Here is an 18,546-nt window from a genome sequence, read left to right on the forward strand (position 1 = left end):
GTTAAGGAACTTGTGCAGGGAGATAAGTAGTGAGCTAGGCTGTGCACCCAGCCAGTCTGGCTTCTTTGTCCATGCTTTTAAGCACTCTATTATACTGCATTCCCAAAGGTGGCAATGAGATTGGAGATCTGTGGTCTTCTAATGCTAGTGTAAAGAGTTCGGATTTATTAGAATAGGCAGAAGGGAGCTAATCAATGCCCAGTAGCAGGGAGATGTCAAGATGATAGCATTCAAATAGTTGCAATGGAAAAGAGGAGAGAAGATCCCGGGGCAGTTATTTGGGCTGGCTACATCCTCAATATTTTCAGTAGCAACATTATCTTTAAAGCCCAATGTTTTGCTTTAGTCTTTTACTCAGGCAAGCGTTCATTCACTTGATAAACATTTATTCATCACTGGCCATGTGTCAGCCCTTGTGCTAGGTGCCTGGGATACAGATGTAAAAGACACAGTCCCTGTTCTTGATCTCAAAATCTATGGGACATAGAGGTATCCCATTGAGTCACCCCACATAGAGGGACATAGAGGTGTCCCACAATATACAGGACAGCTCTAGGTGTACACCGAGTGACTTTAAGTAGAAATTACTCTAAAGGCTAAAAAATTGTGCATAGCATGCCCTGGAAAATGGAGTTTCAGAATTTCAAAAGCATCCATGTTGTTGTTATTATTATTTCATTGTTTTAACAATCAATAGACTCCTTCAGTTTCAATGCGTGGTCTAACTGCAGTTTCCTGATGTCTGTATCAGATTACTGCCAGAATCCATAGCCCAAGAGCACACAGTAGAGTTCCAATATTGCTTGACTAGCATTTTCCTCCTTTTCATGATTTTTGTGTGTATTCATGCGTCACTCACTGGCTAGCTGAATCATAAAACTCTAAGGCAAGATATTTTTGGAGAATCCCTGTGGGCTCTGAAAGGATAGCGAATGAGGCTTTACATATGGGAACCTCCATGAGCTTTCCAAAGGTCTCCATATCTGTAGCATCCTTGCTTTTGGCTTCTCTGCTGCTCTGGTTAAGAGATGTGCAGTTACAGAGTTCAGCCTTGATGGACTTGCCTCAGAGGCCCGTGTCTTCTGGGACTGGGGAGACCTCGGTGCAGGAGGGCTGTCTGTGCATATGTTCATCCAAGGCCCCAGACAGATCAGACTGATAGTGAACGTCACGGCCCCTTGTCTTGTGCTCTTAAAAAATGCTGACCTCTGCCTTTAGATGTCAGGCAGAAATAATTTCTTGGAACTAGATTTTTTTTCCCCTGTGGGTGGATATTGGAGTTTATTTTGGGTTTGCTATTATTGGCGTGTAGGAAGGCTATAACAAATATGCCCTTTCTTGAGAGCAATGAGAGTTCTGTTATAAATAAATCAGTGGTGTCTCTTGCCTCAAATACATTAAACTACCCAGACTACTTAAAATTAACCTCCGATAACATTAGACAATGTGTGTGTAGTATTTTGATTATTTAAGTCACTTTCCAGTGAGGCTTCCAACCCAGTTGCAGCATTTATAGACATTTGGAATGATAATGATGAGTTTGGAGCACTGTGGAATGTCCCCTCCAACCCAAAGAGAGAACATTGTATTTTAATGGAGCAACTCATTCAGAAATACCCCGCTAGGTCTGCAAGGAGGGGGCGTGGTGGAAGAATTTGAAAGTTTCTGCCATCAAGTACAATCTGTTTGAGAAGTCAAATGTGTTAAAATGTGCTGTTATCCCCTGTTTTACAGTTGAGGAAACTGAGATATGTGAGGTTAAATAACTTTGTCAGGGTCACACATCTAGTAAGTGGTAGAGTCAGGATTTGAACTCAGAAACCCAGAATCCATGCTCTTAGCCCTACACCATACCCTTCTCTGTAAGAAGACATGAAATGGGAAAACCGTATACTTGGAATGCTAGTGTAAAGCTTTGTTAAAATGGATGGCAGGGAGCAACTTTATGCCTCCTTGGCATTGAGATGGCAAGATAAAAATGAGAGAGGAAAAATGACTTGAGTGGTTACAAGACAGGAAAGAATAACAGGGTTTGGGAGCCAAGAGCATGGCTGAAGCAGAGCATTTGCATGGGGGTATGGCAAAGCCCATAGGAAAGCTGGGCATAGTGGAATTTAAGGTTTGAAACTAGATTAAGAAAAGTCTTGAATGGGGGCAGGGAAGAGTGTGGGACCTCTTGTTGGCCATGGACAGCCATGATGGTTTTGTGTAGCAAAGTCAGCCAGAGCAGTGGGCAAGAATATTTTACTGCCAGGGAAGCTGGCATGGGAAGAGGAAAGAGGGGAAGTGGAGCTGGAAAAACCAGCTAAAAGGCAATGAAAATGTCCTAGATAAACAATGATCGGTGTCAGAACCTCTTCCATGGTTCTATTACAAATCTATACATGTCACTGTGCCCCAAGAGCTTGGCAAAGAGGGAGGAAGCATCTAGCATGATGCCTGGCAAAAATAGAAACCAAAAGGTGTTTGTTGAACTGAATTGGATTGAATGAAGGAATTTCCATAGGAATGGAAAACAGGTCAGTGCCAGGGAAACCAGAGAGGCAGCATTGCCAGTCTTTGATGAATAATTGGCTGGGGAGGTGGAGGGAGAGGAGAAGGTGCCAGCTTCTCCTGCTTGAGTGACCTTGTCACTAACCAAGGCAGGGGGTTTGCACTGAGGGGCCCACCTGAAGGAGAGTCCAATGAGCTTGGTTCAGGCCTTTTTCTCTCCATGGCGCATCTTGCTTGCCTGTTGGCACATGTTAAGCCTGCATGTGCTGAGAGGTGTGAGTGCTGAGATTTACCCTCCCATCTAGTTCAGCACTTTAACAGATGAACTAGAAACGCAGATGTGGTTAACGCCTGGCTAATTTGTCATCTTCATTGTTGTCAAGGGAAGAGTAATTCTGGCTGACAGTAGAATTTCATGGAGAAATTTCTAAAGGCATTTGTATTTTTCGAAGAGACTTATGTGATTCTTATGTGCACCCTGTAGCCATACTCTTTGAGAAACATTGGGTTAAACAGTCACTTTATTTTTTTTATCATAATAAAAATTTATGTTTCCTTTAGAAAATTTGAAAAACATAAAGAAGTAGAGTTTTAACAATTTGAAATCCTCACCAGCCTCAAGGTACATCTACACAACCACTTTACTGTATTTTGCTGTTTTAGTGACTATACCCAAAGCACCGCCTGGTGATTGTAAACAAACAGGAAACAAATCAGTGTGGTGTGTGGTCCCTGCAGAAGGTTGCTGTCCACCTGTGGTCAGGAGGGATTAGTCCTCTGGGGACCATTCTTTGCTGGCTGAGCAACCCCTCCCCAGGTGGCCCTATATGAGTGTCCTAGGGCTGCCATAACAGTTTGCCGCAAACTGCGTGGCTTACACAGCAGAAACTCATTATCTCACAGCTCAGAAGGCTGGAAGTCCAAAATCAAGGTATCAGCAGGGTTGGTTCTTTCTGGAGGTTCTGAAGGAAAAACTGTCTCATGCCTCTCTCCCAGCTTCCAGTGGTTGCCACCAATCCTTGGTGTTCTTCAGCTTCTAGGCACATCACTCCAGTCTCTGCCTCCCTCTTTACATCACCTTCGTCCTCATGTCTCTGTGTTCTCTCCTCCTCTTAGAAGGACACCAGACACCAGTTGTTGGATTAGGGCCTATCCTAAATCTAGAATAATTTACTCTCTAGATCCTTAACTAGTTACATCTATAAAGACCATCTTTCCACTTAAAGTTGCATTCTGAGGTTCCAAGTGGACAGGACTGTTTGGGGGACGGTATTAAACCCCATAGTCACTTATGTACTCGTGACTTACATATGCCTAGGGTCAGGGGACACCAAGTATGGAAGCTGCCTTGGCCCCCTGCCCTAACCTTGAGGTCCCCAATCTTTTTCTTAGTCCCCAAACAAGAAAATGAGTCATAGGCAATTGAGATACCCTGGGCCTGGGGTGGATCCCAACCCCATTAAAGATTCCTTCTTTTACCTGTTGAGATAATTAGTTCCAGAAGGGGTGTGTGTGTGTGTGTGTGTGTGTGTGTGTGTCTGCCTGTGGGGGGAGGGGTGGGACAGCAGAAAATACAAAGCACTTGGGTTTCCTGTAGAATTTGTAACTTCATAGACTGTTTCTGTGGCTTGTGAATTTCTTTACCTACCATTTTGCCCTTTGTTAATCTTTTAACTTCTGTAAAGGGCATGATGCCTGGGCAAGTCAGGGCAGGAGACCATTTTAGTCTTCTGCTCTGACCATTTAGGTGCTTAAAATACACTTCAGCAGACTTTGCGGATGAAATCATTTTGTCTAGACACTTGTTGTGAAATCTATATTATGCCACCTGGGTGAAGAGCAAAGCTCCAGAATTATAGCTGCTTATTACACTCAAATACATGCCACGAATACTTTTGGGGTAAACTTGGATGGTAGCCAGATGTGTCTCCAAGTGTCCGCTCTGTGTGCAAGGAATCCTTACTCAGACCTTAAGAGAGTCCTTGTTACATGTGTATCTCCCTTTAAGCAATGAATGTTTGAGTAAATCAAATCCTACATATATATATTTTTTTTTACAAGAGTTTGCTATTCCCAGAAGCCTTATTATGAACATGTTTGTAAAGCAAATAATCATGCTGTAATTGCTTTTGTATAACCACAAATTTCATATATAATACTGAGTTTGCTTTAGGCATGATTCCTCTATTTAAAAGGGACCCAGCCTGTAGAGTTTCCGAACTTGATACCACCACACTGAGGTCTCTCCCTCAGCCCCAGCAGGCCAGCAGGCTATGATCTGTATTCTCTTCTGGTTGGCTTGGTGTTTTGGAAGTCATCCTCAGTGTGATGGGCATCTGTGGGGGGCAGGAAGTGCAGTGGTAAGAGCATCAGAGGTCTGGGGTTTGAATTCCAAGTTTTCCATTCTCTGATTTTGCAACTTTTGGCAAGATACTTATGTTTTTTGTGCCTCAGTTTCCTCATCAGTAGAGTAAGGATAACAATACCTGCTTCATAGGGTGGTGTGTCAGTTTCCTAGGGCTAGTGTAACAAATGACCACAAACTGAGTGGCTGAAGACAACAGAAATGTATTCTCTCACAGATCTGGAGGCTAGAAGTTCAAAATTACGTCATTGGCAAGGCCATGCTCCCTTCAAATGCTCTAGGGAAGAATCTTTCCTTGGCTCTTCTAGCTTCTGTTGTTTCCCAGCTATCCTTGGTGTTTCTTGGCTAATGGCAGCATGATTCCAATCTCTGCCTCCGTTGTCAGTCACATGGCCTTCTTCCTATGCCTCCTCCATGTCTTCAAATCACTCTCTCCTTAGAAGGATAATAGTCACTGGACTTAGGACCTAACCTGAACCAATATGACCTCATGTTAACATGATGAGGTCTGCAAAGACCCTATTTCCCAGTACGGTCACAGGTAGTTACTGTGCTATAAGAGAATAAATTATTGATAGCACCTGGAAGGGACTAGCACATAACAGAAACTCAGCAGATAACAAGAAGCCACTTCTGCATAAGACTTGACTCATGTGCTCTACAATCTCATCACTCCTTCTCAGTGAATGTTTACTGCTCTTTGGTTATGCTGGACCACCCTCATCCCATGTTGTTCACCATCTTTTGGGGGCCTCCAGGTTGCTCCCTGATATTTCTCCAGGATTCTTCCTTTCCGCCATCATCCTGGGAACCCTAACGTTCATATAAATGATCCATCTAGCACTCGCATCTGAGCTGCAGCACCAGGCTGTGGACCTTGTCCTTACCTGTTCCTGATCCCACGGTCATTTTAGGTGCCCTCTCGCTGGCACTTCCTGTCCTTTTCACCCTGGAGTCTTTACCACATTGGCTGCCACACTAGAAAAAAATTTTTTTTTCTTGGAGCCCACGGTGTTTTATTATAAACTAGGATAAAAACTTTGAAAACAAAATGATCCCTTCTAATTTAATGAAAAATTTGTTATTTTTTATTTTCTATGTTTTCTTCAATAAAAAAGTAATATAAAAATTTGAAAATTAGTAACGTACAAAGTAGTGTGAAAACTTGAAAAATAGTTTATAAGAGTAAAATGTTTTTCTTATCAGGCATAAGTGTAATTTAAAGGTAAACAAATAGAAAAATGAAATTTATTGACCAGTTCATTTAATCCATGTTTTTAGAATTAAATTGGCAATATTAATTGTAACAATAAGAACATCAACAAGTAAGATTTTCACGAACCACTGCAAGGGTTTGCTTGGGTTTTGCTTCCCGGGGTCCTGGGCTCAAAACTAGCGTGAGTTAAATATAACTCAGATGGCAGTTAACATGTTAATCCCTGTCTCTCCAGGCTCTGCTTAGGGATCAAGCCAACCACCCCTTATTCACGTCCTATCTGATGCTTTCAGTGAAAAATCACACGGCAGGCACTACCAAATGGTTTCTTTATGGAGTTATAATTCCTATTCTCAGCTGGACCGTCAGGGCTGCTCGAAATCCGCCTTTGTCATTTCACATGGGTTCCTTCCTCCTTTCCCCCAGGAGTCACCATTGACCCTGCTGACTCTGCCTCCCACTTCCCTAAGAAAACAGTCACTCTTTCTCTACTGCTGCATCTCTGCTCATCCCTTTCCTACCTCAGAGGCTGAATGTGACCCTGACTAAGATCAGCCTCTGCCTGGGTTGCATTCTCGGTTTTGCCACCTGCCAGCCCTTTGTCAGTTGTCCACACACCCCTCCCCTTAGACTTTCATTCTCTCTCTCCACTGACTCCCTTGCTTGCCCTGGCCTATAAACACATTTAAATCTTCATCATCTTAAAAGGCTCCTTCCTTCTTTTCCCTTCCCATTCAGCTGCTTTAGCTTTGTCCTCTGGAGAGAACCAACTCTACTGTAAATGGAGTGACTCATACGTTTCTTAACCTCTCTATGCCTCAGTTTCGCCATCTGTAAAATGGGCTAATCATAGTATGTACCTCAAAGGTTATTCTTAAGATTAAATTATAATGTAGAACAGTTCCTAGCACTCTACATTTTTAGTTATTTTTAGTAGTTATAGTATCCTCTTTGGGCTTTCGCAGGATTTAGTTCATAGCACGGCCTAGACCTGATAAACAATTATATTAATGTAAGTATTTGTTGGGCGTGTTTCTGTCCTCAGATGTCTGTGGGCTCCTTGAGGAGCAAGATTGTTTCCTACCAATCTTTTTTATCCGTAGCACTTCACATAGTACCTAGGAGACACTCTCTCTCTCTCTCTCTCTCTAAATAATGAATGTAAATAGATGAATGATTGAAACCAATTGAATTGGATAGAATAATTTTTCTCCCTGAAGGATAAAGTTGGCTTGACCTATTCCAGGCTTATCTGCCCCTCATGTGATATAGTTTCTAAACATAATGTTTAAACATTGGTCAACATAGTTGGAGGAAGGAATTTGGTGGGATTATAGTGAATGTAAGTATGTTTGTAGACTGAGACAAAGGGATCAGTGGGGAAGGGGTTAATTAATAGTGGCTCCCAAGGTAGGAGCAAGAAAAACAAAGCTGTTCAATGAACAGCTCTGAACTGAGCCCCTACCATCTGGTGGGCAGTGGGAGAGAGCCTGGGGTTTAAACAAGACAGATGCTGGCATTGACAATGCCCTGGAACTCTAGTCCAGTGGGAGGTGGACAGACCATTACAGACACTTTAAAAATACTATTAATATTTAATTACAACTATTCCAAGTGCTGTGGAAGAGAAACATAGGAGAGCCCAACAAGGAGAACTGACTGGTCCTGGCGGCCAGGAAGGGCTGGGGATGGGGGAGCAATGAGTAGGAATAGCTTGCTTATGTGGGTAGGGCAGAGACCAGCTTGTTTCTGGAAGGAGGTGTTTATAATTATGTATTATGTCTATGACACAGCATTCAGCATTTGTGTGGAAAAGACCTCAGGAACCACTGACACAGTTCATTAAAGGAGGGTGATGGATTTCAAAGTGAATAGCAGAGGCAGTATAACTTGCAGATGTGAATACTCTGAAATAAAAACATAGAGAAAGGGAAAAGCATTTTAGATGAACTTATCAGGTATTGGTTTGAAGTAACTAACATTATATGGAAAGCTCTTTATGAAAGTGCTAGGCTTATTAAAACTAGGAGAATGGTCAAATATTTGTGTCATGATGTATTGGTAATTTTCTGGGGTTCCCTGAACACTAAAGAGAACAGTATTGTAGGGCTTCACCTGAATCAACTTGCCATTTACACTCTACTAGGTATTTCTTGTATGCTTCGATCATTGTGTCTTCTCTTTGCTCCATTAATCTAAATATTACTCATTGCAAGGTCTAATTCATGATACAGTCAAGAGACTCCCTGTTTGCAAAGCTGAAAGTTGTCTCTTCCTTCCACTGTGTCAGTTCTCCACATTGCCTGCTTTACCACCTCTAATATTCCATTTTGTATTGTTGGCATATTTCTGGAATTGCTGTATTTTATCTCTGCAACTATATAGACATTTTGGTAAAGGCTAAGCTGCTCATGTATAAGCACAAGGTAAATACTTGTTGGCTGAATGAACGATTGGTAGAGATGGGATCTCTCTTACCTGTGTAAAGTCTATAGAATCTTCTCTTACTTTGCATCTAATAGATAGATATCTATGTCTAATAATTACTGGCTGGTATAGTCAACGGGAAAACATCATATGGAGCTGAAGGTTGCCTATTTTTTGTCTGCTGTCTTAAAATGATGTGGTGTGTGTTATTTTTTTCCAGCCACTATGAATCTGAAACCTTCCCAGTGAAAACAGTTTACTTTGTCTTTCATCTTAGCCTTGCTGATTATATTGGCAAAACAGTCTGCTCTCCGTAAACTGGAGCGAGAAGTGCAGCTTTTCCAAAGATAATCTCTCAAATACGCTCCTCCAGATGGCTGCTGAGGCGCATTCTAATTTGTGATGGCTGGGGTTTTAGCGTCTTTCCTCAAGAAAGTCAAAGAAACTCTTTCTCTTCTCCGCTTGTCCTGTGTTACTGGATTATTTTGATTGGGTTGATATATTCGAAAACTCAAACCTCCCTACTAGCCAGATGTCTGTGGCCTCTGGGTTCCGCTGTTTTTTCAGGTCCCAGTGATTAAACCAAAATAAAAGAAGGTGATGCCATGTCTGGCCAAGGGCAGACACTGCCGGTTGCCAAAGCCCCAGCGTTCATCACCCAGTTGACAGGGTGTTTGCTACTCTAGACGGAGCCAGGCAAGGCTTTGAAAAGGCCAGCTTCAAGGGAAAACTCTTAAGCAAGTCAGTGTCATTTGGAAGTGATTTGATGAATAGCAAACCTACCAGCCAGCCATTGAAAATTTCATTTGTGATATATTAGCAGGAATGTTTGGAGCCCACATTGAGGGTAAGGGCTGCCTTTCCCACATGCTGCCCTTCATAGCTGACACATTACACATGTCTCCGGAGCATAACATATGGCTTCCTGAACTTGCAAATGTGGCCTAATGTGCTCTGTTGAAATAGCATCTGTTTAAACAGTCTCCTGGAAAAGTAAGCCATATTCAATAAAATAGTTAATTTCATGTCCGTGAATGTTTCTCTGGAGCCCTTTAAAATATGATTTTTAAGGAGGCTATAGAAAATTTGTATTAAGGCATTATCTGCCTCTAAGAGGGTAATAGGCTATCAGTCCTAAGTTGTAAATATTATAATGAAAGATTCCTAGAGCATTAGGAAGGAACAGTGCAGATCATCTAAATTCAAAAAGAAGAATCACCAATTTTGCGGTGCCTAATATGTGCAGGACAGTTTATGTCCACTGCATCTAATTCCCAGGATAATTTACAAGTAGGTAGGATTTTGTCCGTTTTATAGATAAGGACATGGAGACTCGGGGATACTGATGACCTGCTCGAGACCACGTAGATGAGAGGTGGTAGAGCTGGAATTTCAACTCAGAAGCACTCTGAAGCCTCTTTTTATTTTCTACCCCAGGAATTCTTTTTTTTTTTTTTTTTTTTTGAGACAGGGTCTCACTCTGTTACCCGGGCTAGAGTGCAGTGGTGTCATCATAGCTTACTGCAACATCCAACTCCTGAGCTCAGGCAATCCTCCTACCTTAGCCTCCCAAAGTGCTAGGATTACAGGCATGAGCCACCATGCCCAACCATGCCAGGAATTCTTCATTTGGGTTTATGGATGGGCTGGAGGTAGATATTTCAGCTGGAAAGCCCTCTGAAATTATATGCAGGTTTTTGTGTGTATGTGCATTATTCTGAGGAAAATTTGTAACTTTATCACATTCTCAAGGGGATTATGAAGGCTCCAAAAGATTAAGAACCAGATTTCGGTACTATTCTGCCTTCATTTTAGAGATGAGGAAACAGCAAGTGAGAATGTAGGTCATCCACAGGCATTTAACCTGATGTTGACTTGACCAGCAACTGAACAATGAGATGTCATTGTAAACTCTGTGTTGGGGCATGGGGGGAGAGAAATAAAGGGAAATAAATCACATATAGAGAAAACTATGCAAAACAAAAATGTACAGTCTAACAAGTAGTTATTATAAAGTCATTAAACAGAGCAGGCCCCAGAAGGCTCCCAGGTGTACCTTCCTGATCAAATGCCACACCTTCACCCCCAGCCACAACCCTGACTTTTATGTTTTTATGATGACCTTGTCCTTGCTTTTCTTTATAATTTTACCATCTATGTATGTATCCCTAAACAATATGGTTCCATTTTTCCTGTTTCCATCTTTATAGGTATGCTGAAATACTAGTGTGTGTGTGTGTGTGTATGTGTGTCTTGCTTCTTTCACCAATATTATTTTCAGTATCCATTGATGTTGCATGTAGTTGCAGTTTGTTCATTTTCATTGTTGTGTGATATTCCATTGCTTGACTATATCATATTTATCCATCTTCTGTTATTGGAAATGTGGGTTATTTGTAATTATTGCCTATTATGAGCATTGCTTTTGTTAACATTCTTATACATGTCTTATATACAGGCTGCATATGCAATTCCTAGGGAAAGCCTAATGGTTACTAAGCTTTTGTGGGAGACAAAATTTCTCATCTGAAAAGGAAAAAGTGAAGAATTCTTCTCTTCCCCCAACCCCTTCCTTAATACCTTAATGCCTTGTGGAGGAAGAAAATCCTTTCATATAAATTCTCTACTTAGCCTTAGCATAGCTCCAGTTGTCCCCAAACTGGCAATAAGATTCAAGAGAGCACTTGTTGAACCTAAGTGATTCCAGGGCCCCACCCTAGATCACTGGGGTCAGAATCTGCAGGATGGGGCCTGGGAGTCTACAGAGTGAACAAGCACCAGGTGATTCTTGTGACTGGGAGGCATAGGCTTCACCTTGAGTGATTTTATAAAGCTTGACTCCTTAGTTGTGAAGAGATTTGAAGAACGTGTTCACATGATTGAAATCTTGGAATACTGGCTTTTAGGAGAAAAGGGAGTTGATTTATTTAACCTATAGATTAAAGAAATCTGAAACCTGATTTAATAATTGCTTGCAAAAGAATGAAAATTTTATAAGTGAAAAAAACCAAATATTTGCTAAGTCAAGAGACATTTAGGTTAATCAAGAGGAAGGACCTTCTGCTAAAATCAGCAGCAAATACTGAGCATTTACTAGGCATCATGGGAGTAAGAAATGAAGGGTGATGTCAGTGCCCTCAGGGAGATGAAGACAGAAAACAAAATGTGATCTTTTGCACAAAAACCAGGATGCGATATTTCAAGTCTAGACTGTGGGCTTCAGTGGCGATGAGTGGGCGGGCTCTCCAGGGTGCTCGGGAGAAGAGAAACAGAGAGGTCACCAGGATAGGCTTGAGAGAGCCTGCAAGGCTTGAGGCTTTGGAAGGTAGCTTTTGCGTAGGTGGATGGGATGACAGAGCATTTCAAAGTAGTGGTTCCAATTTTTTTATAGTGATCCTCCAATAAGAAATATATTTTATATCACCACCTGGTATACACATACATACAATAAATAAAAGCTTTGAAAAACATTTAACTTTATTAAATGTGATACATTTGATGTTTTCTCTCCCCCCCCATTTCATTTTTTAATATGTTAGAATAACCCATTAATAGGTTGAAAACTGCAAGGGAACCAGGAGCCCATTGTGGAAGCCCAGCTAAGCCTGCCCCAGGAAGGGCATGCTAATGAGAGGGGAAGATTTTCATGGAAAGGGGTGAGAGATGACATTGTTAATATGGTGGTGGTCTCCAGAAGTCTTCCTCGATTCTGGAGTATGAAGGGATTACTTTGGGATGTTATGACAAAATTTCAGACTTCACCTATTTATCTGCCCAACCCTGCCTTGGACAGTAAATTGAGCAAGATGACTTTGAGATTTCTTTCAATGCTTGATTTCAGTTTAGTACCTATCAGCAGGGGGATGCGGGTGGGACAGAGGAATTTGCTTCTGGATTTCCAAGAACAGTGACATTGAAAGTGTTTGTTAAACATTTGTTTTGTCTCATGTTGTGATTGGCCATGTGATTTTTATTATAGAATATAGCATTGGATAGAATATTTATAAAGGAGAGGGTGTAGGGAATATCTCCATGGGCAAGTTTAGGAGAAGAGAGTGATGGCACTTTGAATGCTGTGCTTCTGGGAGGAGCATGATACAACCAGTTGTGCATACCAGAGCTAATTGCAAGAATAACCAGGACTAGAGAACTCTGCCACTGAGCAGAATCCAGATTCCTGGGTCGGAGGTCTAACTGGGATCCTTCTTGGTCTCTGCTTTTAAAATGTTTGTGAGTATTTTATGAGTAAAACTCTTGCCATCTTTCTTCTTTTCCCAACCTATGGTCTGCTATACACACCTCTCCTGTGCATTTCCTCTTCAGGTTGGCCTCTGCCTTCCCAATTTGTCCTGAACTGTTCTTCTCTCAGCTCAAACTATAATGCCTCCAACATGTATATATAAGTACCTATCCTTTTTCCTCTTGCTGCTTACCATGGACCCCATCTGCGGCTCTTACGTGTTGAATGGTGAATCTTACCGATCATTTATTAAAAATTTGCTCATCAGTAGCCATGCTCTTTTTGCTTCATCTGCTCCAAGAGAAAAGTAAATTCTGGCCTGCACTGAGGAGAGACTCTAGACAAAGGAGAAGCATTTCAGACCTCAAGGAATGTGCCACTGACCTTGTCCTCCAAAGAGTAGGGGAGCAGGGAGTCTTTCCAATTGAACTCCCTGAAGATTCACGTGGAACTAATTTTAGGGAACCCGTGCAATCAGATATTTCTCTACTGAAGAGTGGAGAGCCTTAGCAACGCTGAAAAGGAAAATCCTTTCATGTGGCCTTTGCTTTGCGTAAGTACTTCCAGTCCTGTCCTCTGAGATTTAGTGTCCTTTTGATCTTCTCAGTCCGGTTTTAATTTGGTCAGTTCAGGTTAGGGAAGGATTTTGAAAGACAATAGTTTTCTCTTTTAGGATAATATAGGTAAGGATCATTGGTCCTAGATGGTCTTCAATAACCTGTTTTTTTTTTTTGCTTGTAAAATGCACTCTGGGAGAAATAAGTTGCAATCTTTTCTTGGTGTTTGCTGCAGTTTGTACAGTTGTTGTTGAGTAAGGTTTCCTATTCCATTAAATGCTTGTGCCAGGGGCGATATATTTCTTGTGTTGCCCTTCAGTAGGAAGCCTGATTTGTAATTAAAGACAATACCTAATGTCATCTTTGTGAGCAGATGGATCATTGTAGTAGGTGTGTGGATGGCCCAGACACATTCTTACTTTATTAAAAACATGCGGAGAGTCGTCATGTAGAGCTGCACTGTTCTGTGTGGCCACTGCCTACAGAACAGACCTAAAGTCTCAAAGTTAAAACTTCGCTTCTTCAGTTGCACTAGCCACATTTCCAGTGCTCAGTAGCCACAGGAGGCTAAATGCAATATTGACATTTGGGGTCCAGTTCTTTGGGGGAAGGGGCTGTCCTGTGCATTGTAGGATGCACCTACTAGATGCCAGTAGCACTCTACAGACCTGACAATCAAAAATGTCTCCAGAGATTTCCAAATGTCCCCTCAGATTCAAAATCACTCCTGGTTGAGAACCACTGGCCTTGTGGCTATCGTATTGGACAGCGTGGATATAGAATATTTCCTTTATCTCAGACAGTACTGTTCTAGTATAATATCTAGCAAAGTTTGGTTTAGGAAATTTTATAGAGTAAGGATTTTGAGCTTTAGAGGAGTCACAGTGGACATCCTAAAGCCTTGAGAAACTGAGGCACAGAGGAGTTATAGATGACTTAACACCACATCACGTATAAGTGTCAGTCTAGAGTTCTGGACTTCAAGTTCATGCAGACAAACTGCTGGTTCTCAGGCTTACTGTGGTCATGCACTCTGGATGGCCACAGGGGAGGAGGAGTCCTGAGAACTGGGAGTGGCCTAGACCTGAGACACTCAGATACGAATTCTGGGCTAGAATTCTAGGCTGACTTGGGAGGGAGACTGGGTATTTGGTGGACCCATCCGTGCTCTATGAGAGGGTAGGATCCTGTTGGGTTTCTCATTACGTTAGTACAGAGATTGGGAACACACTCTTGGGGCCTGGAAGGCTGTAATCATGTAAAATTCTCTCTTTTTAGCTTGTAAATCTTTAATATCTCCTTTTTCAGTTTCCTTTTAAAGCCTTCTATGTGAAATACCTCCTGGGGGTTTTTATCTTCAGAGGTCACAAGGAAGCAGAGAGTCTGTAGGAAGCTTTGGGCAGGGAAGAGGAGTCTCTCCGCAGTGGCAGTGTCCACCGCCGCAGGGCTGGGGAAGCAGGCTGAGCTCAGGGCCCGCTGCAGGGGGTGGACTGGAAGCAGCCTGGGCCCAAACAGTGCCGCGGGGGCTTTGGGACGCCCAGCATCTTTTCTCTCTCCCTTCTCCCCCATTAATCCCATGTGCATCATGTACCTTCCAGTGACTTCCTCAACCACTGATTCTATTATTCTCATTCCTCTGCTCCAAAACCTTCAGTGGCTCACTGCTGCCTTTTCACATCTGAAACTTCTTAGTCTAGTACTCAAGTCCCATTTGCTCTTATATAGAGATCATCTCTTTCCCTCCAGGAGTAGAAATGAGTTTTATACACATGAAAGCTTTACTGTTATAATGGTTTGCAGAATTATTCAGTTGGGGTTTGGGGTTGACGGTGGTTGAAGCTTTGCTCAAAGCTGTTGGATGTTTAATAGCTTGCTCAGGAAGAAGTTTTGTTTCTGGTGATACATTGTTGAGTCGGTAGCCTGGACAACTACTTAAAATCAGAATCCAGCTCAAAAATAGGCCCAGTGAAAAGGCCAGAAAGAATGGCAATAAAAGCAGATGAAAAATTGTGTGTATATAAACCCCTGGGTAACCTTGAGCTGTTGGCCAATTTGGTTCTGTAACACAGTGGACTGAGTGAGCTGTGGCCTAGGTCAAAGGCCAACGTCCCGACAAGCCAGCTGTTCATTTAGCTAGAAATTAGCTAATGTGTAAACTGGCCTCGAGGTCTTTTTAAGTTACTTCACCTTCCCAACATTAGTTAAAAGAAGTCACTTTATCTCAGAGTTTGGTGACTGGCTGTGCTTTTCACTGAACTGTGGATGTTTTCTTTGGGGAAAGCAGCCTTCTTGGGTGTCTCCGTGGTGAAGGGGAAGGTATTTTTAGAGCTGCCATTTGGGGGCAGGTTTTGATCGGAGCCACAGGAGGGCAGGGAGTTGGGAGGACGGAGGTCCTGCCGGTCTCGTGGCCACGTCCAATGTTGTTCACTGCCTCTGTTTCTTCCCTTTGCTCTGCAGACCAATGAGTGGAACAAGAACGATGACCGGCTGCTGCAGGCCGTGGAGAATGGAGATGCAGAGAAAGTGGCATCGCTGCTGGGCAAGAAGGGGGCCAGCGCCACCAAGCATGACAGCGAGGGCAAAACTGCGTAAGCGGAAACACTGTTTTCTGGTGTGCTAGTTCTAGGTTTTCAGAGTGTCCTTTGGAATCCTTAGTATCCGTAGGGGAATTTCACAAGTGCCTTTATGGGGACTTTGTGAAATCACTGCTGCTCCTCCTTCACTCCCGTGTTAAAATATGTAAGAGGATATTTTAATCTAGTTCCTTTCTCTTCAAATTCCAAGTTACACATGGAGCTTTACCTTGAATGGCTATATGTGTTCCTAGAGATAACCAAAGATTTCACCTACCAAGATTGCAACCAAGTGGCAGATGGGAAATGAACTCTACCCTAGATAAGAAACAGCATAAAAGAGAAAAAATATTTTTTTCCATAACCCTCAAACCTATTTATACTATTATTTATTTTAAATCTCCCTTCCTTAACATAGATCAGTATGTACATGAATAGTATGATTTGCCATATGTGGTACTCTTGCTTGCCGTAATTAAAACTATATATTTGGTTAAGTATTTGTGTGTGTGTGCATGCATGTATTTGTTTATAGCCATCCTAGTGTTATTAGTTACCTGCATAACTGTAGTTATGAGGACGACATGAGATACTGATATAGGTTGGGAGCCCTCAGCAGCAGTCTCTGAGACAGGATTTGAGTGCAAGCGGTTTCTCTCGCCAGTGGTCCCAGGAAGCATGGGGAAGGAATAAGCCTATATAGGGTATGTTATTTACAGGGTCCTACTATAGGCAACTGGGACTCTTTCTTGATGAGGATTCTGGGAATCTGTTTAGACCTAAAGCAGGGTTTGAAAAAGTATGGCCTGCTGTCTGGTTTTTTTTTATTTTAAGAGATGAGATCTTGCTGGACTTGAACTCCTCCTAGGCTTAAGTGATCCTCCTGCCTCAGCCTCCTGAGTAACTGGGACTATAGGGGAATAGTGTTTGTAAGTAAAGTTTTATTGGAACACAGTCACTCCCACTCCCATTTAGGCGTTGTCCATAGCTGCTCCTGCACTGCAGGGGTACAGTAGTTACAGCAGAGACTGTATGGCTCAGAAAGCTCAAAATATTTATTATCTGTCCATTCACAGAAAAAGCTTGCTTACCCCAGGTTTACGTTAGGCCTCAGAGTTATCTCACCCAAGGGGTAAGGAAATGGGGTATCCGTCCCTGATCTCCTCTCCCTCAAAGGTTGAGTACTGCTTCTAAGGGCCACAGTGCTCACAGACACGGGGAGTCCCAGAGGATATGGGAGGGGCACCCTTGGCTACAGGTCTTGTATGTAAAGAGCTAGCGCAACCCCCAGCCCACAGTGGGCACTGGAGAGAGCAGTTCCCTTCCCTTCTCATCCAAGAACAGTGGCTCTCAATCCTGGCTTCTATATTAGAATCACCTGGGGGGCTTTTAAAAAATATTGATGCTGTGATGTTCTGAATCAGCCCAGATATTCTGGATCACTTGGTCTGGGGAGAGGATTCAGGTTTTTTTGTCTTTAGATTTTTGGTGCTAGACACTGGTGCTTTTGGACTGCTTCTTATACTACCCTTCCACATTCTTTGTACCTACTCCTCCAATCCAGGTTTGCAGGTGTCTGTACAGACAATCTTTTATAGTCATTCCAGAGAAAGGGGAAAGAAATGTTTATGATAGTTTTGTTCAAGATAGTACTCACTAAAGAAAAGATAGAAAATCTAGAGTAGCAGCTGAGCCACAATGGTGACCACCTTGACAAATTTATATCTTTTGGTCATAGGATATTTATTATGTGTCAGATAAATGGCCAGCCTCTTATTTCCTACTCTCTCTCTTTTTATTGTGGTAAAATACACATAACACAAAATTTATGATTCTCAACCACTTGAAAGCATACAATTCAGTGCCATTAAGTACATTCACAATGTTGTGCAGCCATCATCACTATCTAGTTCAGAACTTTTTCATCACCCCAGAAGGAAACCTGGTACCCATTAAGAAGTCACTCCCTAACCTCTCTTCCCTGGTCCCCTTGCAACCACCCATCTGCCTTCTGTCTCTACGGATTTGCCTGTTCTGGATATTTCATATAAATGGAATCATATACCATGTGGCCTTTTGTCTCTGGATTCTTTCATTTAGCGTAATGTTTTCAAGGCTCATCCATGTTGTAGCCTGTATCAGTACTTCATTCTGTTCTCTTTTAATGGTAGAAATGCACACAGCAGTTATATAAAAATCACCACCTCCATTTTACAAGTGATAAAACGAAGGCCGACATAACACAGCTCTTCCTGAATTAACTTTAGAACCAATTCTAACAACTCTACCTTTGTGCTTCCTATTTAAGCACAATTATTTTTTCTCTCACTGGCACATATGTAGAAAGTTAAAAGAGCTAATGAAAAAGAAGAGAAGAGGTCATTTTTCCAGTGTAGGATTTTTCCGTAAGTAATCATCTGTCAACACTTAATTTTTTTGCTTGGAATATTCTTTTCGATGATTAAAGTTATTAACTGATAACTATAAGAATTTAATTTTTAAAGGCATCTTGGAATTAAATATTATTTGGCTTCATATTTTCATTGAAATTTAATGGTTTGAGTATTCGGAATGAGATGGGGTTGTGGGGTTGGAAACAGTCAGTCTTATCCCTTCGGTATCAAGGTCAAGAATTCTGTTGTAAAGTGAGCCCCAAGCAGTGTTGCCCCCATGGC

The 18,546-nt window shown here is 42.1% G+C and overlaps 1 protein-coding gene across 5 annotated transcripts in view; it reads left to right on the forward strand.

Annotated features, from left to right (window-relative positions):
• Positions 1-18,546, forward strand: part of RAI14 (retinoic acid induced 14) — a 125,399-nt gene that overhangs the window by 62,324 nt on the left and 44,529 nt on the right. For 3 of the 5 annotated variants that reach the window (XM_045565813.1, XM_045565815.1, XM_045565817.1), the window contains exons 1-2: positions 15,519-15,614; positions 15,756-15,886. In XM_045565813.1, the coding sequence (XP_045421769.1) occupies positions 15,561-15,614; positions 15,756-15,886 (185 nt within the window). In that variant the 5' untranslated portion in view covers positions 15,519-15,560. Of the gene's footprint in view, positions 1-15,518; positions 15,615-15,755; positions 15,887-18,546 lie in introns of those variants that run through there. The other 2 variants (XM_045565814.1, XM_045565816.1) reach the window with 1 other exon arrangement.

Source organism: Lemur catta, chromosome 12 (assembly GCF_020740605.2).
Source record: "Lemur catta isolate mLemCat1 chromosome 12, mLemCat1.pri, whole genome shotgun sequence".
NCBI classification, from domain to species: Eukaryota; Metazoa; Chordata; class Mammalia; order Primates; family Lemuridae; genus Lemur; species Lemur catta.